Source organism: Petaurus breviceps, unplaced genomic scaffold (assembly GCF_028583685.1).
Source record: "Petaurus breviceps papuanus isolate PSGF00001 unplaced genomic scaffold, PetGlider_PUasm1.0 37, whole genome shotgun sequence".
In the NCBI taxonomy this organism is placed as follows: Eukaryota; Metazoa; Chordata; class Mammalia; order Diprotodontia; family Petauridae; genus Petaurus; species Petaurus breviceps.
Genome location: NW_027186296.1, coordinates 84,747,906 through 84,772,688, shown reverse-complemented (window position 1 = coordinate 84,772,688; position 24,783 = coordinate 84,747,906). Strand labels below are relative to the sequence as shown.

The following is a 24,783-nucleotide window of genomic DNA, read 5'->3' as shown; positions in this document are numbered from 1 at the left end:
TACAACTAAATAATAGTTCCTTGAATGTTAAGATCTTGTCATATACATGCCAGCAAACAGCACAGATCTGGATACATTGTAGATGTTTAATGAAAATCAGCTGAAATGTTGAATTCAATTCAAATATTACAGCCTTCTTTAGGCCTCAACACCCCCTTGCCTTTCCATATTTCATTTTGGAATTGTAGAATCTGATCATGATTTTAATATACCAATTAAGGTCTACTGAACAGTGAAAATATCTGGCAGTACACATAGAATACAAATTAGTCTGATGACTATTTAATAACAATTATTACCTTATTTCTCTTTTCCAGGACCTCACTTGGGTTTGTATTCAGAGGAACAAATTGGTTTGGATCTTCAATTTTGATGGGTGTTCCACCACTTACTTTAGAGGAATCCTCTGCTTTCATCCACTTTAAGAAAGAGTAAAAAATGTATTTAATAGAATGAGAAGCCACAACCAAAACACAGTGATTAAGATGATGCAGATGGATAATTTTGTAAAGAATTTCACTAATAACATTAAGCCATTCAATCTGCAGCATCTACCAGTTTTCTCTATGTCCCACAATACATGTCTCTTCATAAATAAATACTAAATGCACATTGAGTTACTGATTCAGATTTCATTTTCTCTTCATGGTAACACATTTTCCACAAATATTTCACCTGAAGTAAAAATTCAGGAGACAAGTTTCATTCAGTGCTGCCCTCTGATTTTCAGAAATTCCACATGGATGTTTCATCTATGGTTCAGGGGTTAGGGAAGGTCAGTGCATATGGTTTTTGGACCTCCACTTTCCATTTCCAGTCAGTAGAAAAACAAGCCTATGTAGCTGAATGAGCATTTTGGAAAAGGAAGCACTTTTGGCAGCTCCTCACCCTGATCCTTAAAGGATGATAACTGTTAATAAGTTTTATGATTTTGGTGAGGATGATCTTCGCCATAATGCCAATTGCCAATAAGATGGACAAGAGAAATTCACAAAGGTAGGAGCCAGCTAGGTTTATCTCAGCATCCACAGCTTTATGGGCTAACAGACAATCTAATAGGTAAAGTTAGATTCCTGAGATCTTAAGTGAATACTAGGAGTTTCAGCATTCTAATATTCTTGATTTATATGATGGAATTGAATGCTTTTTAGATACTCAAGAGTTTTCATGTGAAATGTAATGGGAAAAGAAAATTAAAAGGATAAAGTCTAAAGCAAAACCTTTGATGAGAAAGATGCATTAACCTGTTCTCTAGGGCCATACATTATGCCTAAAGTGCCACTCTGCCATAATAGCAGCTTCAGTAAATTTTACTCAACTCTCTCTGGCATTATTTAAGTTAAGTTTTGCTAATCTCTTTGAAGAGATTTCAGCAGGTTCTGATCACTGCTGTAGTATCAAGTGCTTCTACACTATACTGCTAAATTATTTGCTAGCATGAAACTATTCAATGCCTGGGTGACTCAGGAGAATAGTAAGGGCAGAGAGGAAGAAGACATAAAATAACAGCGTACTGTGATTTTTGTTCTGGGACTGGTTTCCCCATTCCAAGACTCCTCAGGCACATTCACTCTCATGTAAGTATTTGGTGAGTTCAGCCATCTTGTCTTTTCACGCTGCTGTCTCTGTGCTAAGAATTTGAGAGGTGAAAGGGGCACCATATCGTCTTCAAAAGAAAAGGCAGTCACAGTTGCAGGGATCTCCACATCACTTTTGTGTCTGGGCTTCTCTCGGATCAAAGGATGCCTATAAGCATAGCCAGTTCTGTACCCCTAAAGGAGGGAGAAAATGGCACTTGGAAAATCAAAACACCTTAAGTTCAACATATTGTAGCATGTTGCTGTCAATACCTTAAAAAAGATGATTCTGCCTCTCAACAACAACAACAACAAAACCCCTTAAATAAGCCCATCCAACAAAATAAGACTCCTCCAACTTTCCTGGCTTAGCATTAAAGTTAAATAGACAAATTTCATTTTCTGGTCAAAATTCATTCTGGTTTAATACTACTACCTGATCAGTCTTACTTCAGACAATGTTACTTTCACAATTTCTGACTAAAAGCCAGATTTTCCTACCAAAATAATAAAACATTGAGGAATTCTTTGCTACATACTCATTATTTGATGTAGGTATTTAAAAGTGTTTTACTACCAAATATCCTTAAGGCTTTGAGGTTTCTTTTCTTGTGTTTCAGGGCATTCTGTCCTAGAACATTTGTGTAAGAGAGAGGAAATCAATGATAAAATGACATCTGTATTTTGCACACTCACCTATATACAGATAATTCAGAAAGCTTTAAAGAGCAATTTTTCTCTGAGATGGGGTCAAAGGTGTGCCCCAGGACCAGAGAGAGCCTGAGAACTTTTTGGGACTGACATGAAATTGATGCTTATTTTGGACTATCCACTTACCAGGTTATCCAGTGTCCTCATTAGTCCTTCAAATTCAATCTCCCCAACTTTCCACTTCTGTTGGGAACTCATGTTCACACCTCCTCCTCCTGTTGCTGCTACAGAATGAGTGAAAGCCTTGTAATTCTGCAGGTCTAGTACAAGTAGATTGTCTACTCCACCTGCTCCTGCTAATGCCCGGACCTGTAACCAATGGAAAAATTTACAGCCAGATAAAGTGATAATGAGTGGGTTATAGTTTGTTTAAATGAGAAAAATTCTTGATCAGTAAATTATGTGAATCTTGGACAGGCCTGTCCAACACCTTTGTAGAAATTCTTGGCTAGAGATGTTAAAGACCAAAATGAAAGGCACATTAAAAATTTTAAGGTCAGTTAAGAGTTTTAAAAAAATTTCTCAATAAATCAATAGTACTAACTACTTCTTACATAACACATAACAGCAGAAATTATGTATGAAATGTCTTGAAACTCATTAAAGGAAAATAATAATGATAATTTTTTTATTAATAACACATTTATGTCATACCTTCAGGTTTACCAAGTGCTTTCCTTAAAACAACCCTGTGAAGTAGATACTATAATCTCTACTTTAAAGAACAGAAAACAAAAAAGTATATATGATATACTATAGCTTGAGGATAGGAAAGGAAACCACACAAATTCACATTAATCCTGTCCTTATTCCTTTGGTTTTAATAAAAGCAGCTATAACTAATATACAACTTGACAAGAGCTGACGAACTGGGTTGTGGTTCTTGGTTCTCTTTACCTCTTAGCACCTTCACAAGAAGGTGAGCAGGAACAGAAGGAATCTGCTATTAAATTCCTTGCTTATGGATTTGCAAATAGCTTTGGGAAGTGGCATGGGGCAGTGACATTAAAGATGATATAGTTGGATTATCTGTCACTTTCAATGTCATCCTCATTTCCAGTTCAACAGATAGTCAAGTATTAGCCCTAATTAAAAGAGTTGTTATTTAAAGACCTTTCCCAAGTGGAATTTTAGACATGAATGGTAACAGAGCATACATCTTACCTGTACCTCACAGGCTATTTGCACATTAAAAATATAATGAAAGGCTTCCTCTACTGTTTCTCCAAGTGCTACCACACCATGGTTCCTTAGCACCAGCACCTAAAATAGAAGCCCAAGAACCACTTGAAATAATCACCATAGTTCACACTGTTTGAATCAATAGCAACAGCAACAAAAATAGCCCCCATAGCCAGAAATCCTGCCACATACCTTACAACTTGGACCCAGAACTTTCTGTAGCTGAATTCTCTCTTCTTGTTCATCCAGGGATCCTTGGTAATCATAATATGCAACTTCTCCCAGGATCAGTGCCTCTTGAGAGATTGGAAGGATCCCACACTTCATTGAAGATACCTATTTATTTGTATCAATATGATGATGAAGCCCAAACAGTAGTGAACTTCTACAGGGACTAGATACCCTTCAGATAGCTGATGAAGTACTGAGCTACTCCTTTTCCCTGTAATCTTCTGCAAAACACTAGATATGAGAACCTGGAATCTGCAGGGTACCACCAATTTAAATATGTGCCAATTTGTTTCTAGAGAGAATATTAAATGTCTTGTTTTCATTCAAGGTCACTAACATAACTTTCATTAAATAGCTCAGATTTTAAAAAAAAAATCCATATTCCTGATTCTAATGCTCCCACACAAATTTTATAAATAGCAGAATTGAAGCCTCTGGTCCAAAATATCCTATTTTTACAATTCCAGGTACAGAAGGAAATTGCTGGAAAGAGGGTTTTGACTATTAATGGCTTAAGAAGGGCTTCTTCGAAAGTATAATAATGCAACAGCAAAAGAACAAAGAGCAAGATGGCGGAGTAGAAGCAGGACTTCCAAGCGGCTCCGGCTTCCACCTTCCCCAATCAAAGTAAAAAGGAGACTCTGAACAAACTTTGGAGGTGCAGAACCCACAAAATGACACAGAGAAGCTAACCTCCCGCTGAGGACAGCCTGGCAGGCTGGCAGAAATCGGCTGGCGCAGCACTCTGGGAGCCAAGCCCAGGCCTGCAGGAGCTGGAGGTTTTAGCCCCAGGGCGGGTCTGACCAGCTGCTGGCCAGAGGGACTCCAGATCAGCAGCAGCTATGGCTATTTCCAGAATTATCAACACATAGATGCTAAGGACAAAGTGAGAGGTCAGTGCAGTCTGGACTTTGGGACCCAGTAAGTGGGAGTGCATGGCTTTTGCCCCCGGGGCCCACTGAGCCACCGGCACAGCCAGCTTAGCACCACATGGCAGTTTCAGCTCCTGGCCTGCAGAGTGTAGGGGGACCAAGAGACCAGTCTGAGGCGTAATTGCTCTTGCTTGAATTTGGATTGCAGTCTAGGGTGGAGGTCCTGGGTTGTGTGTCCAGCTTGCCAGAGCGTGTAGACGCCTCAGAGAGGGCACCCATCTAATGCCTCTGGGAGCTGAGAAAACCCCAGCGTTTGGGACGAAAGCTCCCCTGTCTGGTGGCAGAGTCCTACTCTGGCAAAAAGCACAGGGGTCAAGTGACTGAGGGGGTGGCATGACTAGGCAAAGGAAACAAAACAGACAGAAGATTCCAACATTAGACTCCTATTTTGGGGACAAAAAGGAGCAAAGTGTGGAACAGGAAGAAGACAGTGAAGTCATTGCTTCAGAATTAGACTGGAGCAAATGGAGGCTAATGACATTATGAGAAATCAAGATGCTGTTAAACAGATCCAAACAAATGAAAGAATAGAAGGCAATGTGAAATATCTCATGGGAAAAACCACTGACCTGGAAAACAGATCCAGGAGAGAGAATTTAAAAATTATTGGACTACCTGAAAGCCATGATCAAAGAAAGAACCTAGAAATCATTCTCCAGGAAGTTCTTAAAGAAAACCGCCCTGATGTTTTAGAACCAGAGGGCAAAACAGAGGTTGAAAGAATCCACCAATCACCTCCTGAAAAAGATCCCCCCCAAAAAACTCCTAGGAATATTATAGCCAGGTTCCAGAATTCCCAGATTAAGGAGAGAATATTATAAGCAGCCAGGGAGAAACAATTTGAATATTGTGAAAACACAATCAGGATAACCCAGGATCTGGCAGCTTCTACACTGAGGGATCGAAGGGCTTGGAATATGATATTCCAGAGGTCAAAGGAGCTGGGATTAAAACCAAGAATCACTTACCTATGCAGCAAAACTAAGTATCATGTTTCAGGGGGAAATATGGTCATTCAGTGGAATAGAGGACTTTCAAGCATTCTTGATGAAAAAACCAGAGTTGAATAGAAAATGTGACATTCAGATATAAGAAGCAAGAGAAGCATGAGAAGGTAAATAGGGAAAAGAAATCATAAGAAACTTATCAAAGTTGAACTATCAACATTCCTACATGGAAAAACAATAATTGTAACTGATGAAACTTTTCGCAGTATGAAAATAGTTGAAGGCAATAGAAATATATATGTTTATCTATGAGGGTATATGGGCATATGAATACATATGTGTATATATGTTTACAGGTATACATAGATAGAGGGCACAGGACCAATTTAATAGGAAGGGATGATACTTAAAAGTCGTGAAATTAAGAGGTGAGAGAGGAATATAATGAGAGGAGATGGGGAGAGACAGAATGGGGTAAATTATCTCACATAGAAGAGGCAAGGGAAAATGGTTACAATGGAGGGGAAGAATAGGAAGGCAAAAAGGAATGGGTCAACATTATTCTCATCGAATTTGGCTTGGGGAGGGAATGAAATACATACTACACAGGGTATCTTACCTTACAGGAGAGTAGGGGGGAAGGAGATAAGAGGGGGGATGATGGAAGGGAGGGCAGGCTGGGGTGGAGGGGATCAAAGTAGAGAACAGAACAAGTGGGAGGTGGTATAGGAGGGAGGGAAATATAGTCAGTCTTTTACAATGTATCTACTATGTTATTGTTTCGCATTAGCTACACATGTACAACCTATACTGAACTGCTTATCTTCCCAGTAAGGGTGGATGACAAGAGAGGAAGGGAATGAATCTGGAATTCAAATTTTTAAAATCAAATGCTTATATATATATATGCACTACTATTAATACTATTTTACATGTAATTGGAAAATAAGATATATAGGCACTGGGGCACAGAGATCTACCATGCCCTACTGGAAAAGCTGAAAGGGGTACGGGAGAAAATATGGGAGAGAGCAGATTGGAGGAGGGGATATCCTGTGGGGCTGCTATTTTGGGGTGGTGGGTAGGGGAAAAACGGGGAGAAAATCTGTAACTCAAAATCTGGCAGAAATGAATGATGTAAATCGGAAGTTAATAAAGCATTTGAAAAATGGGGAAAAAAAAAAGCAGTATTGACCACATGGAAAAGGAGGTTTAAAAGCTCACTGAATAAAATATTTGCTTAAAATTAAAAAAAAAAAAGATTATTGAAAAGAAAAAAGCAAGGAACATGAACTTGGACAGACTTGGGAGACAGTGGAAAAGAGAAGGGCTTGGCTTGCTATGGTCCATGGAATCATGAAGAGTCAGCCATGACTAAACAACTGAGCAACAACAATAAAAAGAGTGTCTGAAAAGATCAAGGCTCTATCCCGATAGCACCACCCAAGAGACCAGAGGTTTCTTTTCTTCAGGCTTCTCTCTCGGAACACTGGTACCCCTATTTCCATCTCAAGAAATATTTGAGTCCATGCTAGTCTAGAATCAGCTGAAGGGATAGGGAGTGTTTAGCCCAGAACAGACCTGAAACTAATTTTCAAGTATTTGAAAGGCTGTCATGTGAAAGAGGGTCAGATTTGCTTTACTTGGTCCAGAGGCGCAAAAAGGAGCAATCAGGTAGAAGTCATAGAAATGTCAATTTGGGCTCTTAGTGATAATTATTGTCATATAATATAGTTAAAGCTCTGGTACTGCTAAACTTCCTTTCCTTTACATTTTTCCTCCATTAATTCCTTTGATATTCTTTTTTTTTTTTTTGCTTTTTGGAGGGCGATTGATGTTAAATGACTTGCCCAAGGCCACACAGCTAGTTTAAGTGTTAAGTGTCTGAGGCTGGATTTGAACTCAGGTCCTCCTGACTCCAGGGCCAGTGCTCTATTCACTGCGCCACCTAGCCACCCCTCCTTTGATATTCTTGATCTTTTTTTCTTCCAAATGAATTTTGATATTATTTTTTCTAGCTCAAAATATTTTTGGTAGTTAAAAAAAAAAAAGAACAAAGAGCACAAAATTAATTCATTTCCCCCAAGTCACTGTAGGGACCCTCTACTCCCCATCCCACAACTTACTGCTGCTGTTGCAGGAGTATGGATGTGTATCACACATTTAACATCAGGGCGTGTGGAGTAGATAGCAGCATGAGGACTGAATCCTGTATGGTCGATTCTCAAATTTGTACTTCCCTGATCAACTACGTCTCCTATTATGTTGACCTTTACCTGCAAAATAAGAAAAAGATACACAAGGTTTCTGCTTTTGTCCCATGAGTCAAACTTATGGGAAACTGTGGTAGCATTTGCAATGAAACTTAGTGCCATCAAGACAGTACAGTCCTTGAGAGGCCTGTCAGTAACCCAAGATTTTTACTGGGAAAGTCAGGTGCTCTGGGGAAGTTTGCTTTTTACTACACTAGCTAGAAAGTTTCCATTTTGTAACACTGCAGCATCTGGGACTAATGTTAAGCCCTGACATTCTTCAGGCTTTTGCCAGTGGATAGGAATGCCTTCTTAACAGGTCTTCCTACCTCCAATCTCTCCTATATAGTTTCTTCCTAATGCATAGCTTTGACTATCACTCCATAGATTTATCATCACCATCAACAAAAACAAGAATGACAACAACCCCAAACCTTCAATTCTTACCCATCACCTTCCAAATAAAGCTTAAATTTATAACTGGCATTCAAACACCCCACAATCTCATTCTACCTCACGCAGATGGCCTTATCTCATGTTGCTTCCCCACATACTCCAGGGAAACTAGACTACTCTCTGTCAAACACGCCCTGTGTTTTCTCTTCTTTGTGTGTTGTCCATGCTTTTCCCTTTGCCTGGAATAGCCTTTTTTCTCTCAACTTCTTCTATCTTGCTCTAAAGAAATCTTCCTTGTCCTTTTAGGCTTGGTTGAAATGCTACCTCCTTGATGAACTCTTTCTAGATTCCTTCTTACATCCAGATGAAAACAATCTCTCCCTCACTCTTCCAAAACTCAGGGAATGTTTGTGCCCTTCTTCAAAAATGATTATAATATGTGTACAAGGCTTATTACCCTCACTATATGTTTCTTATTTTCTCTATCTTTCTCAGCACCCGAAACATGCTATACACAATGAATTGTGCATAAGAGATGTTTGTTGAATGAATACTAATGCATAAAAATACAAATGCCAGACTATGATGCTATGAGAAATGTTCTTTATCAATGTCTGTGAAGTACTCTTTCTCCTTTGCTTTTAGTAAAGCCTCCAGCACAGACCATGAAAATTAAAAGAAGATTATCTTCAAAATATGAAGAGGTGAACTAATCAAACCCAGCCTACTTATCAGGACACTTGTCTTACACTTAAACTTCATTCTTTCAAATAAACAATCACTCAAATACCACTTAACAGTTTTTGCTCAGTTTTTCTTTTACAACTCTGTGTTTACTTGTTTCCTCCCAGACTGAAAACTATTCAAGAAAGGTAAGGAATCAGAGAGATAGTAAAAGAGCAATAATGAAAATCATACCAAGTTGGAGGCTGTGGCTTCAGAAAAAGACAGGCCCCTAGGAATAATGATAATGTGGTCTTGTTCCTTGCTTATTCTTACCTGGAAATGAGAAAAAAAATAACCACCACATAGAAAGTTACAGTCTAGCACCAAATTTTACATATGACACAAGTAAATAACAAATGTTACTTGCCATATACAAATATTCAGTACTTTACTAGAGATTTACAGGATCACTTGACCTTGTGAAACTAGCAGACCAAATATAACTTAAATTTTAGATACGGGAAATAGGTTAAGGCTCATGGCTTAAATAACGTGTCCAAGGGCACAGCAAACATCATAGTTAAGACTCAAACTTAAGTCTAGGATTGACTTTGGACTTAATGGTTATATTTCAGGAGGTAAGGATCAGGACAGTTGGGGGAGAAACGTTTGTTTGCCAAATTTATGTATGGTGAAATGGTATGCTAATCACAACAAAACTACCTCGAAAATTTTAAATGCTCTGCCTCTCTTCCCAAGTAGGCAATATAAAAAATATCAGGTCAAAGTGAAGGGTGAAATGATCAAATAATCAAAAAACCATCAGAAATCTTCTGTCCATCCCTGTGTTTCCCAAAACAGTGCTTCTTTAAAGCCTTGAAAACTCAAAGGAAAGCAGGAATGGTTTCTGTTGTCATGTGGAAAATGTGATATCCTAGGTTTCTAAGAGTTAGTGGTAGAGAGATATTTAAAGACCATCCAGCTCAGTCCCCTCAATTGTATATTTCCTGGCCTGGATGAAAAGCATGACAGTCAGTGAATCGAGCTGAACAATTTGGGAGAGTTGTAGTTGCTTCCTCAGGGGTGGCAAGGTTCAAATAAATATTAGTTGTTCTGCAGTAAGAAGACACAGGCTGAAAGCTGCTTGCCTGACACATTCCCTTTTCCCTTTTCCACCCTTACTCTGGTAAAGGAGTAGAAAACAATGATACCTTCTAAGCAAGAATGGATATCAAAAAGAAAGTGTATTAAATGGTTAAAAACTCACAGTGATGTAGGAATTTGCCAAGTGTGCCCACCCGAACAAGTCAGCAAGTCTATATAGGCTGGCTAGTTTGCAGCGAGTGAGTTTTTCCCCCTTTACATATGAGGTGGTATCTGCACCAGAAAGGTCATTGATGGGTGTAACCATTCCAAGGCCTGGGGAGAGAGAGAAATAGACTCAAGTCAATTCCTTGTAAATCAGTTCAGTTTATATATCCTCTGGGAAGCAGTCTAGGTTTGGGATAATTCCTGCTTTACTAGCTCACACAGTGTTTCCTCATCAGGCTTCCTTCCTTCAGAGTATACAGAGTAAAACTATCAGCAATCTTTTCTTCTTGCTTAAAAGATGTTACTTATTTAGGATGTCAGGAAGTACCCATTTTTAAGACTTGACTAGCCCAAGATCCATACATAACCTTTGAAAAGAAAGATTAAGTGATGCTATGAAACTACTATTGAAACACTAAGACTTCTAGTTTTCTTAGGGGGGGAAAATACAATAGTCACATTTCAAATAAAAAAACAACCACCACCCAACTTTTTACACAAATGTAGGAGGAATTTAAGTTAGAATGGAGATAAATAACAATCTGGCTTCTGCTCTCATGACATGATAGAAACTGCTCTCCCAATGGTCACCGGTGACCTAGTTATCAAACCCAATGACATTTTCAGTTTTTATCGACTTAGACATCTATGTAACATTTGACACTGTTGCTCCACCCCCATTCTTGAAAAACTCTTCTCCTTTGGGTTCTATTTCCACTATCCAGGTTTTCCTTCTGGCTGACTGATCTACATATCTTTAACTGGCCCTTCTTCCTTCTCTTGACCCCTAATAACTGTGCAGCAGCTGTGCTAAACCTCTTCAAACCCCCTGTTGACCCTGACTCCTCTCTCTCCCAAAAGATTGACCTTGCATCCTCTTCTACTTTACTGTGAAGACTGAGAGCATCTGTCACTAGCTCTTTTTATTTCTACTCCTCCATAACTCAAAACCTCTGTGTTTAGACTTATCCTTTCATTCCTTTCAGCTTAAGAAGATGGCCTATCATTTCTCCTTGCTGAGGCCAATCTTCCCACTTATGCACTTGATTCTATCAGCAAGAGCCATAGAGAGCTTTGTTCCAATATACTGAACTGAGAAAGGTACTAATATCCCTTAAGATCCTTTGCAAATGTAGAGAAATAACTGAGTTTAGCATCTAACTAGCAAGAATAATTAAATAAAATAGGAAACCAGCAGATGGCATGCTGGAGTGAGCTCTACCTCCACCTCCACCAAACCTCCCCAGCAGTGACTTCATGACGATGTCCCACATCTCTCTCCCCATCCTTCCCCAAAGGGCAGTGTCTAAGTCTCCTGCCTTACTTAAATGAAGACATCTTGAATATGGTGGGTGGTACTTGCCTCAGCTACAAAATTCCTAGTTGTAGTTCTACCACAACTTCACATTTCTTTTGGAACCTTTATAATTCTATTGTTCATCTTTCTCTCTATTCTTCCTTGCCTCCCTCCATCCCCCATGGGAATTCTCCTTCCTCATCTCTATTGCTTCCTTTCTTTTTTCTTGCAACCTTAATCTAGCCCTCTGTATTCTAAAAATGATCAAACCAACCTCTTTTCCATTACTCTACCTCAAGCCCATACTCTACTCAATCTACTGTCCTACAGTTTTCCTCCCCTTCACTGCTAAATCCACTCATTCCTTAGCCCCTGACATCTAGCTAGCATCCCTAGAGTTTTACACAGACTGCTCTGAGGTCATGAATAGGTTATCAACTGCAAAATTTGATGGCATATTCTCAATTCTAACAGTTGATTCTTTCGTAGCACTTGACACTGTTGGTCACCCTCTATTTGATATTCTCATCTCTCCAATTCCTGATTCTTTTTTAATTTGTATGACTACTCCAGTTTGGTTTCTTTTGGTGACTCATCTTCTCTTGTACCCTAGGTGTGGGTGTCCCTCAAAGTGCTGGGGTTTTTTTGTTTTTTTGCTTTTTGGAGGGAGGAGGGCAGGGCAATTGCAGTTAAGTGACTTGGCCAAGGCTAGTAAGTGTTAAGTGTTTGAGGCTGGATTTGCACTTAGGTCCTCCTGCTCCAGGGCCCGTGCTCTATTCACTGTGCCACTTAGCTGCTCCCCTCAAGGTGGTATCTGGAATCTTGTTTCTCTACATTTTCCTTCTGACTAATCATCTACCCCATAACTCTCAGCAGACTTGCCCCTTCTCCTAACTTTCTTATTTGTGTTGATGGTGCTTCCCTTTTCCTAGCCACCCAGGTTTGAAATGTCATTTATCTTTGACTCTTTTCTCTCTCCTCATACTTCCTGTTTCTACTACAAAAAATTAGTATGCAATGATACAAAACAGTAAAAAGAAGTATCGCTATCTTATTCTAAGGATTAAATGTCTCCTTCTCTGAAAACTCCACTTGGAAGACCCAAAGTGTAAAACAGAGGCAAGAGATAGCTTGCAGAAAGATAGGATCTTTAAAAATAAAAGCCATGGACAACAAAACTTTCTTTAATTGCCCAACTAACTTACTGAGGGGAGTTGAAGCAAAACCTGAGAAAGAGCTAGCCATGACATAATCTGCAATCTGTTGCAATGCCAGCAGTCCAGTTGGATTGTGACCCTTCTTCATCTGCTCTTGGATAAGGCATTCCAGGTCTTCTCGAAAGGCCTGCAACAAAGAAGATTCATCAGTGAGCACAGAAAACTTTGATATAACTAAGTATTTAAAATAACTAAATATTTATTGAGTCAAGATGCAATTTTTATTTTCTCCCTTTTTAATAAATTTTAATTTAAAAATTTAAAGCAATTTAAAACCACATACAACAGGCTAAATAACATGAAAACCAAAACAACACTGAGGCCCTGCCTCTGAGAAAGAGAGACCTGACTATCAGATACAGTAGGTGAGGCCTTTTAAATTTCACAGTCTCTGACATTTAGGGAAATTAATTTACTAATACTTTTGTAAAATATTCTGAATACACACTCCTTAAACAAGAACATCATGCTCTAAGTTAGGACTGTCTCCTACCTTCACTGCACTTGACCTGGCCCAATGTTTTTATACTCAGGGTGACATTCCGGTAGTGTCTTAAAGTTCACAAAGTGATTCATTGGTATTGTCTCATCTTAGCCTCACAGTAACACTATGAGGATAGTACTCAAGGAATCATCCCAATTTTGCAACTGAAGAAACTGAGGTTAGGCAAAGTTAAATTACCTGTAGACTGTTGCATAATTAATACCACACATGGGATTCCAAGGATGCTCTTCCTGACTCAAAGTCAGGCACTCTCTTACTTCTTCATGCCTAGTTCATCATGCATTTCTAGTTTGTGATTTCTATGGCAGCTCTTCAGCAGCCTGAAGAACTATGAAAATGAGCTGGTACTGGCTACTTTCCAAAAGCAGCACTTTGCAAGGGCCACCAGGTGCTGAAGCAATTTAATTCTCCCTCACTTCGAGTTCCAGATGTTTCCATTTTGGCCACACGCCCACAGCAGAGATTTGTTTCACTTTTAGAGACAGAAAAGGCATACTCAGAAGTGCTCTTTATGTAAATCAAAGTGCATGTATGTACCCAAGAGAAAAAAACATCACTGGTAACTCAGGTTTTTCCTACAATGAAAAATCTTATCAGTATAAGTTCTTTCAGGACACCCTATTAGTCTAAGCAGTTTAGTTTACCCTCTGCCCAAACTAATCTTTTTAAACTACTATGTGCCCTCTCACTTAAGTTTGTTTTCTCTTTCATTAGTAGCCTCACAAATTAAGAGCTTTATTTGATTTATACTGTACTATTATCTGCCCGCCTTGTTTGAGTTCTCTAAACCATAAGAAAACAATATAACTAAAAAATATAGTATTAACAGTTCCTGCCATATTCCCCAGAAACAAATCAAAGCAATGTATCCCAAGATTCAAAAAGTCTTCTCACATATGCCCAGTTTAACTAGGCCCAAAGCCCTTAATGTGCACATCAGGCAAACTTGGTTCTGAGATTGTTTACCTAGTTTTTCTTTTGGAAATCCAATGTTTAAGAATTAGAAATTGAGGGGATGTCTGTCAATTAGGAAATGGCTGCACAAGCTGTGCTATCAGATTGTGTTGGAATACTACCATTCTATAAGAAATGAAGGGGAAGGTTTCAGAATTACCTGGAAAGATTCATATGAACTGATACAAAATGAAGTGAGCAAAACTAGGAGAACACTGCACACAGTATCAGCAATACTGTAATTACAATCAACTGTGAAAGGCTTTGCTATTTTGATCAATACAACGATCCATGAAAATTCCAAAGGACTCATGATGAAAAATATGCTATCCACCTTTGAAAGAAATGATGAATTGAGTGTAGACTGAAGTATACTTTTTTCACTTTCTTTTTCTTGCTCTCCCCCCCATATGGTTAATGTGGAAATATGTTTTGCATGACTTCACATGTCTAATGGGTATCATACTGCTTGCCTTCTCAATGGGTGAGGAGTATCCTGAGGGAGGGAGAGAATTTGGAACTCACAATAAAAAATGAATGTTAAATTAAAAAAAAAAATCTAGAGCTTGTGAATGTGAGCTAACAAATCAGAAAAAACTGATGCAAACTATTGCCAGTTTGTTAGCTGCTCACAGAAAATATTTGGTTAACTACATGAGATTCATATTGGAATAACTCTCTTGTCAATTCTTAATATGATATATTAAGATTAACTTCTATACACATTAGAAAACCTTGTTCGGGGCAGCCAGGTAGCACAGCGAGTAAGAGCACCGGCCCTAGTGTTGGGATGACCTGGGGATAGAATCTGGGCTCAGACACTTAGCACCCACCCAGAAACACCTGGCCGTGTAACCTTGAGCAAGTTACTTAACCCCAATTGCTTTAAAAAAAAAAAAAAAAGAAAGAAAACCTTGTTCATTCCTTTTCTAGACTAAAGTGAAAAATTCTCAAAGTATAGTACAGAGATTCCAGGGGGTTCCTGACTCTTTCAGTGGGTCTGTGAGGTCAAAATTATTTTCATAATAATACTAAGAAATTTTAATTTCTAATACAGTAAATATAGATACAACCCATATATACAAAAGCTCTTTGGTTGGGGAGGGGAGCCCTTAATATCTTTTAAGAGTACAAAGCGTTCCTGAGATCAAGTTTGAGAACTACTGCTTTAAGAATACAAATTATTGGATCCATCTATAAGATATTGAGAGAATTCATACTCAATGATGAACTGTGTGACCTAAGTATAAAAGTTTTGTAATAGACAAATACATGCCAACGGGTCAAGTTGTATTCTTGTAGTCCTGCCTCCCTCTGAGCTATAATCACACAGTTCCTTGTCTGCAGCTTTCATTTTTAAAAATTTAATTAAACAAACATTAATTGAGCACCTATTATGTGCAGAGAACTATTTGGCAGAAAGGGACAAAAAAATGAATAAGATATGATTTCTGTCCCAAGGGTTCAATCAGTTTTACAGACAAAATAGGATGTTCAATACCAACATGGAGGATGTTTCCATTACACAGTTAAATAATGTTTTCTATGTTCTGCAAGCACCTCCAAAGGTACAACATTTTGGGGCAGCTAGATGGCGCAGTGGACAAAGCACCGGCCCTGGAGTCACAAGGACCTGCGTTCAAATCCGACTTCAGACACAACACAAAACTAGCCACGTGACCTTGGGCAAGTCACAAGCCCAATTGCCCTACCTTTCCCCCTCCAAAAAAAAAAAAAAAAAGGTAGAACATTCTGAATGGGCCCCCAGCCCTTTAAAGGATGGAGAAGTGGTCATAGTGCAGACCCTGACTCTTTTTCTGTTAGCATAAAGGGCATGACAATCTTGACTCTAGAAATGGGGGAGAGGATACTAAGGTAGTTCAAATAACATATCTTGCTCCCAGAAACATACCACATACGGCTTCTTTGGTTTTTGCATATGAGGAGCTTGTTTGACAGATTAAATGATTCTAATCATATATCTGCAGGTGAAATAAGTGCTTCCTTCCTGAAGTAGAGAGGTGATAGATTAGTTTTGTTACACTCAATTCAAACAAAGCTTATGCTACAGATCAACAACATGCAACCAAACCCTTTAAGGTCTTTCCAGGCAGTGAGGTGCAGTAAGAAAGGATGCTGGATTTCCAAGTCAGAAGCTTGAATTCAAATCCTTGCTCTTCCATGGTCAAGTTACTTATCCTCTATGGGCCTCATTTCCTTGATTTGTAAAATGGAGTTAGACTAGGTAAGCTATAAGTTTAGCTCTAGCTCTAAGTTTGTGATCCTAATTGTGACATAGAGTTAAAGATTATGATTAAGATGCTTCAAATTGAAGTAAACATAACAGGCTTTGAATTAGAAAAGTGATTAAGTTTGGAAAGTGGGAGATGTGTAGAATTCTTAGTTCAAATTCCTTCACATGATATTTAGAATCCTAAGAAATTGGGCCCCTATCTATAGTCCCAGCCCCATTTACCCCAGTTTGGTATTGTGGAGATTAAGAAAGACTATTAGACTTGGAGTCAGGAGATGTGGGTCCAAATCTTGGCTGGGCTGAGCACTGGCTCCCTCATCTAGGAAATGATTATAATTCTTAACTATCTTACAGGGTGTACATCCTGGGCCATCACCAGTCTTCTTAACTTTTGTCCTACCACTAGACTTCAAAGACTTTGAAGGAGAGAGTGAAGCTAATGACTTTGTGCAGCTCTGCCTCACTGAAATCCAATTCATGCACAAGTCAAGACATCACCCTAAGAACAAAGGACCAACCACAAACAACAACCTCACAGGGTAGTTTTGAGGGCAGTGCTTTGTAAACTTTAAAGACCTAACAGGAAGCTGGGCTACATAACTATTATTACTTCTTTAAATGAAACCTTAATTCTAGTAAGTTTACAGAGAAAGTTCCAATCCTGGAGTCAGAAGACATTGACTTTGACATTTACTCATTTTGTGGCTGGGGCAAGTCCCACACTCTTGTAGCCTTTGTTTTCTCATCTTTAAAGTGGAGATAATGGGGGCAGCTAGGTGGCCCAGTGAATAAAGCACTGACCCTGGAGTCAGGAGGACTTGAGTTCAAATCCAGCCTTGGACACCTGACACTTACTAGTTGTGTGACCCTGGGCAAATCACTTAATCCCGACTGCCTTGCAAAAATACAAAAAAAATAAGGTGGGGATAACACTTTTACTATTTACCTCACAAAACTGTGAGGAAAAAAAACCTCAGCAACAGAGAGAAGGGGGACTTGGAAAAAGGGGTACTTAGACTCAAATCCTGCTCCTGAGACTTAACAGTTGGGTGACCAGTTAACTATTCTGATCCTGAATTTCCACTCTGTAAAAAAGAGATAATAATACCTGCAGGGCCCCTTTTGCAACACTGTTTTGAGACTCAAGTGTAAATAATGCATTAAAGAACTTTGTATTCTTTGTGGTGCTAAATAAATTTTAGATATTACACAGACACTCATTCCTGTTACCATCTCCTGAGCATGTTTTCCGTTTTTGTTTTTTTTGCTTCAACTCCTTTATTTATGTCTTTTCTTGTGTCAAAAATTCCTCCCATCTCCCTTCTCTGCCTTCTGAATTCCTACCCATTCTTCAAGGCCAAGCTCAAATATCCGCTCCAAAAAGCTTTACCTAACCCTAATCACTACAGCGGAAAGAGAGCTCTGCCTCCCTGAGTTCGAGTAGTGCCCTTGGGCTCCAGAGCTCTGTGACTTCTTCTTTGTCTACGTTTCCTCCCTCCACAGGGGTAACAAACTCTTCACATATTAGTGAACTCTTTCACAAATCTCTGTGGCCAAAAGTATTTGTCTCTTTGTGAATAACCTTCCAGCAGTGAGCCTCTTGAAACCTAACCAGCTCAGTCCTTAGATGACGTATAATCTGTGGCTTGGTCTGTACTCAAAGCCTTTCTATGTCAGCAGGACCTGCCAAAAGCATGTACTCTACAGGCAAAATCTATGAGAATCTAGCTACCTTCTCACCAAGCTGTGACTTCAGTGGAGGGACACTATTCATACTGTTTTTAATTGTATGCCTACTCTCTCACACTATTAGATCCTTGAAGGCAAAAACTGTGCCTTACACATCTTTACTTCGGTTCATAGAACATATGAGACTTACAAGTGTCTATTGAAAAAATCCACCTGGTTAGACCTTATTTTCTCCCATGTCAATAACCTTCAAATTCAAGAATCTGGAAGAAATTTCAACTTTAATCTGGATGGTGAGTACACAATAGCAATGATTCATTTCATAAAATATAAGTAGTGCTTTTTTTTTCCTTAAAGAGATTCATCAGCTAAAAGTCATTAATGAGAAATCCTCATCATGTAATTTATCCTGTCCATCATCTAGTGGGGGAATGGGGTCTTCACTTTGAGGTAATGGCAAGAAAACAGTCATCATATTCTTCAACACTGGGCATATAAATGAATGACCACAACTTCAGTTCATTCCCAGTGTCCTGAAATGAGTGTTGTGATCCCAGAAAACAATTCAGAAAAGCACAGCTAAAGTTACCAGGTGAAAAATAAAAGTTTTAAACTAGAAGGAGGAAGTTTTTTTCAAGGTAGAACTGAAGAATGTATGTGTTTAAATACATAGAGTTCCAGAGTTTGAAGTTCACACAGGTTAAGGTTAACCTTTCATACTTAGTATATTCACATTCACAGATGTTTAAAAGACTTTAATAAAATGAAAAGAATTTTGAAATACTCTTTTGAGTGTTTAAAAAAAATTCTAACAGGCACAGCTTTCAGGAGAAAGAAGTAGTAAAGAGATGGAAAATGTGAAAACAAAATCGGTAAAGGTATTTAAAAAAAAAAAGCAGAACGAACTATTTCAATGAATTTTAAACAAAACAAAATTAAGGTTAATTTATCAGTCTTATTCAACTTCATTACACAATGGAGGATCATTTACCAGAACACAGATGGATATCAGGAATATGGCAGAGGGTTGGTGTTTTAAAAAATACATCTGGAAGGATAACCTCATAGTAAGTAATTACTGGGGGGGGAGGAAAACTAGGGGAAAAGGAAAAGATTACAGAGTAGCTGTGCCCTAGGCACTCTGCAATTACGTTATTAGATCTCCTCTGAAGGGGAATTAGAAGCATTACAAATAAATTCAGAATTCCTTCATAAAGTAATGTATTCATTTGGAAAATAGATTATCACTCCCTATTGAAAGGGAGAAAACATAAAGATATGTCTTCTGGGTAAGTTGTCTCTTGTGACAGTATCTTAACATGAAGTTAAAAGGTCAGTATGACATCTTTTCAAGGAAAGAATGTATGAGAAAAACACACACAAAGATAAAGAGTTTCTACAACTTAAGTTTTCCCCAAAACCCAAATAGGTAGTCATGAATTTCCCAACTATTCAAATTATGATATATTGTTAGCATTTTTAGACCTTGGTTATATACATATACATACTAGAATTATACATGACTTTGAATTTCCACCTAACTTTAAGGTGTTTATAGCATTTGACACTGTTTTGATTTGAAAATTTTCAGGGCACAAAATGCCTAAGTTATCACCACCTATACTCTTGTTGTCCTAATTCTGCAAATAACACTGAATATTTATTTTAACCACTCTAAACTGCTTCTCGTGGAGGGGAGTCTCAGAAACTTGATTTTTTTTTTCCTCTCTCAAGCCCACCAGCTGTTTTCCATTTTAAACAGTCAAGTTTAACTGAGGCCTGTTGAGAAACTTTAAATTTTTTTACTAACTCAAGGACCACCCAGTTCTTTACCGTTTTTTGAATTTAGACTTTACCTCACCAAGACTTGATGAGCAAGGGAATGAGATTACACCTGATTCCTGCAGTCTGTCATGGGCACTTCATTATTTGTCTATGGAGAGTCCATACATTCCAATCTAGTGTTTCCATAGACACTATGCAGAGTTTATACAAATCAAAGAGAACTTAGGGTTTTTCTCAGTTGCCTTAAAGCATTTTATAGAAAAACTAACTTTATGACTGCTTTTAAATTTCTATTAACTCATTTTCTCATTAAGCTTTATAAAAGTAGTTTTCTATTTAAGAATATCTTATTTTTGCTATGCCATGAAATTAAAATAAGAGGCATGTAGGACTACAAACCTATTTTTTACTGTGTGGTAGTGAAGATTAGTAACCATGAATGAAGATCATTATAAAAATATTCTCTCTTCTGTTAAAAGAAAAAGAAGATTATAACATATCATGTTGTAGTCAAGAAATAGCTAGGAAGTATTTGAAGAAAAGTGGATTTGAAGTCTGAAGTCCTGGATAGGAATAATTGTGGATGGCAAAGGGAAAGGGAAGATTGTGCTACACCTCTGATTTCTCAGATGTATACTGCTTAGGTTTTTTGTCACTTGTACTTAGGATCACAGAATATTACTGGATGGAGGGGGCTAAATATAACCTGGTCTATAATTTCACACACTGAAAACAGAGGCAAGGAAAATTAATTGCCTGAGGCCTTGAAATGAAACGGTGGCAGATACCCACACCTCTTCACTCAATCAATCACTCAATAAACATTTATTAAGTATCCACTATGTGTTGGGGAAAAAAATACAAAGGATGAAACAATCTTTACTCTCAAGAAGCTTAAATCCAAATGGGTAAGATTACACATGTAATATTAAGTAATCTAGTAATCTAGAGCAATTTTAAAGTGAATAAATACAAGTAAAAACAAAGTATTTGGGGTAGGAGGGTGCTAACAGTTGGAATCAGGAAAGCTTCATTCATGTAGAAGGTAGTACTTGATTTGTGTCTTAAAGGAAGAGAAGGATTCTATTAGGTGGAGGTATTTGGGGTGGCTCATGGGAGATGGAGTGTATGGTCAGTTTGGTTAGATCACAGAGTATAGGAGGAGTTACATACAGTGAGGCTAGAAAAATAGAGTAGAGCCAGGTTGTAAAGGGATTCAAAAATGAAATGGAGGAATTTATATTTTATCCTAGAAGGCAAAAGGAACCCACTGGGATCTACCAAGTAGGGGAATGACATAGTTACATACATGCTTAGAGGAAATCACTTTGGCAAAAGTTTGGAGGACTGACTAGGGACAAGTGAGGCAGGAAAGGGCATTGTGACAATCCAAGTAAGAGGTGACGAAGGCCTGAACTGAGGTGGTCATTGTGGCTTTTTAGTGCAGCACTATGCCTTCAAAACTTTTCGTAAAACTTCTAGCTTTTCAAAACATTTATAGGGCTGTTGGTTCTTTTTGAGTTTGGTTAACTCATTTGGGGCAAGGAAATGTGAAGAAGACATAGATGAATTTTTCATCTTCATGGGATTCCCATATTAGATGACCATTCTAAATAGAAACAACATGAATGATTTTTCTGCACACTTAAATATATTATTTACAAATTCTTTAAGTTTTCATCCTTGCCTTTTCTTGGTTATGGCATATTCTCAGAATCTCCAAATGAAATCCTGAACCAGGAATCCCATGAAAACAAGACTCTTCCTCCTTTGTATTATGCTCACAAATGATCAAAGAGTAGGTATGAGAAAGGAAGTCTACAGGTCCTTATGAAGTAGAACTGACTCAAATGATCAATTAAAAAAAAATTAAGAACAGCACAATTTGAAGAAGAGGAGAATGGATCCTATACTTTTTTAAGCATAGGGTGGCCCCAGGTGAAGAATAAGGAAAAGAATAGATTGAAGAGCTTTTTTTTTTGACATTTTTTTTTTGGAGGGCAACTGGGGTTAAGTAACTTGCCCAAGGTTACACAGCTAGTTTTTTTGTGTTAAGTGTCTGAGGCCAGATCTGAACTCAGGTCCTCCTGAATCCAGGGCTGGCACTTTACTTACTGCACCACCTAGCCGCCCCCAGAATAGGAAGCTTTTGTCAACTACTGTGGGAGTCAGAAGTCCATGTTGTCACATATTGGCAGGTTTTCTTCTTTTTATGAGACTTTGATAATACAAAGCTGCTGATTTACTGCTACCATCCCTGAAGGCATTTCTATAGAAACACAGGGATTCTTAATTTGGGGTCCATAAACTTGATTTTTAAAAATATTAAAAAAAAAAGTATTTCAGTACAATTGGTTTACTTTGTAATACTATGTATATAATTTTTTTTGGTGTGCTTTTTGGAGGGGGGAAGGCAGGGCATTTGGGGTTAAGTGACTTGCCCAAGGTCACATGGCTAGTAAGTGTTAAGTGTCTGAAGCCGCATTTGAACTCAGGTCCATCCCTACGTATATAATTTTATGCATGTAAAAGTATTATTCTGAGAAAAGGACCTTAGTCTTCACTGACTGCCACAGGGGTCCATGACACACACAGAAAAGTTAAGAACCTCTGGCTCTAATATGAGAAGAAAGTTGTTCTACTGTTCAAATAGAGTTTTCGTATGTCTTCAGGTTCAAGAAGCTATGTTCCCATGTTTGGTCCATTAGAGGTTTGTATTGGAAACCCAAAGATTCTCTTTGGCCTCTGAATCCTAATTCTTTTGTCATATATTTGGCTTCATCCATATCACAACTCATTTAAAAAAACTTCACTGAATCCTCCTCATCTGGCAAAAAATAAAAAGCAAACAACAATCAGTTGTTCCTTTAGAATGATAAAATGGAAATCCAGAAAACAAAGTTTCTTCAGGGATAGAATTATGTCAACCAAATCAGTGTGAAACTCAGAAGGATTTGAATCTGGGGCTCCAGAGTTGAGTATAGCATAATGTATGGCTCTACTTCATCATTTAAGATCATTAAAGAGGAGATACCTCACAGGACTCAAGGTTATTATGACTTAATACTCTAATTTAGTAGACGTAGGGACTCATGGGAGGTACAGTGGATAGAGTATGTTGGATTGATGTCAGGAAGACCTGTGTTCAAATCCTTTCTCAGACATTTAATAGCTGTGTGACCCTGGGCAAGTTACTTAACCTCTCTTTGTCTCAGTTTCCTCATCTGTGAGATGGAGATAATAAAAGCACCTACTTCACAGGGTTGTTAACATATGTGAAGCACTTCGCAAACCTTAAAATGATTTATAAATGCTAGCTGCTGTTATTATTAACATAGTACTAAGGTAGAGATCTGAAAAAAGTAGCAAACTTTCTCCCAAAGGTCTCATGCACAAGATTTTAGACTCACTGGTCAGGATTTTGAAGAATCATCTGCCTATAATTTATTTTAAAAAATTAAATCACTGCCTACTTTTCTTCCCTCAGGAGGTATCATACAGGCACCTTTTATTCTTTACTAGTCACCTGGCCAAAAATGACTAACTTCACAAAGCCAGTTGGAAAGTGAAGATCCATAAGACTGATCTAAGTCATTATTTATTCATCTCCATTAGGTGTAAAGATAACCAATATTGTTAAGCCAATTTCCAAATAGTTGTGGGGTGGGGGGATAGAGAATGAACCTGTGATTTCCTTGGCACAGGGAATTCCTCCACGAAGAAAGTCTCTTTACCAATGGAAACTGGCTTTTTCTCTGCAATTTATAGTCATAGAGAGTTGCCTAGGATACCAAGAGCTTACATGATTTGCCCAGGGTTACAAAGCCATTATGTGTCAGAGGTGGGACCTGAACCTGACTTTTGAACTCTGAGGCTGCCTCAGCTCTCTATCAACAGGACCTTCCAATTTGCAAATGAGGAAAACAAAAAAAAAAATTAAACAACTGGCTTGTCAGAGTCAGAACCTAGGTAGGTTAGTAAGAAAAAGCCAACAATGAGGTGGGAGTTCTTACCTGATTCTACATCCACTAAACTGCAGGACAAAACAAAAGATCCGAAGACACACATTTCCTTACACAAATTTATTTTGTCCCATATAGCTAAGGGTCAATAATCTATTCTGAGTGTATTTCATAAATAACCTCAATATGTAAGGACTCATGTAAGGATTCTCAATTCTCAAGGATAGGTAAGGATTCTCAAGTCTATCTTCTTTAAGTAACTTCAATTTGCCACTCTAACTGGTTAATACAGTTTAGTCTTCTTGCCATTTGAGCTATTTGAATTCAGCTGAAAATGATCAACAAAGTTAATACACCATTGTAGTATTTACTTAATAGAAAAGGTGCAACTTATTTTTAAAAACAGGTATTTGCTCACTCCTGAATTCTCTTTTTGTCCTTAGTCTTTTATTTTAGAAATTGCATCTGTCTAAGCTCTACCGTTAATAGAGGCTAGAAAGAACTAATGTTCAACTTGAAAAGCTCATCTTTCCCCTGAAGTGCTCCACTTCCAAAATCTTCTAGTATTTGCTACTCCCTTTACAAGTAGGCCCCATGGCTATTAGTCTGAGTCACTTTTTTGCACGAGCTGCTTTCGGGGAGAATCCCCAGTCTGCTTTTGATTCAAATTTTGCTAGATTTCACCCATACGAAATAAGAGAAATCATTTACTACAGTCACCTTGAACATCTCAATGCCTACATACTCATTTTAATATCAGTTAGAAATCCAATATTCCCAAACTGGGTTTCACATGACCATAAGCACTGGAATGATGCCTCAGGGCCATGTTAATTTCATTCTGAATGCAGCTTTGAGTTCACTGTGCACATAACAAGCCAGTCTGACTGCATTAACAAATTTGAGCAATCCTTT

General features: G+C 38.2%; 1 protein-coding gene across 15 annotated transcripts in view; it reads right to left on the bottom strand.

Moving 5' to 3' along the window:
- ADD3 (adducin 3) overlaps nt 1-24,783 on the bottom strand; it is a 180,877-nt gene that overhangs the window by 6,304 nt on the left and 149,790 nt on the right. For all 15 annotated transcript variants that reach the window (XM_069098925.1, XM_069098933.1, XM_069098926.1 and 12 more), the window contains 9 exons: nt 12,708-12,846; nt 10,162-10,313; nt 9,147-9,227; nt 7,707-7,856; nt 3,663-3,806; nt 3,453-3,551; nt 2,415-2,597; nt 1,515-1,772; nt 300-419 (listed from right to left, as the gene is read on the bottom strand). In XM_069098925.1, coding sequence (XP_068955026.1) covers nt 300-419; nt 1,515-1,772; nt 2,415-2,597; nt 3,453-3,551; nt 3,663-3,806; nt 7,707-7,856; nt 9,147-9,227; nt 10,162-10,313; nt 12,708-12,846 — 1,326 coding nt within the window. The remainder of the gene's footprint in view (nt 1-299; nt 420-1,514; nt 1,773-2,414; nt 2,598-3,452; nt 3,552-3,662; nt 3,807-7,706; nt 7,857-9,146; nt 9,228-10,161; nt 10,314-12,707; nt 12,847-24,783) is intronic.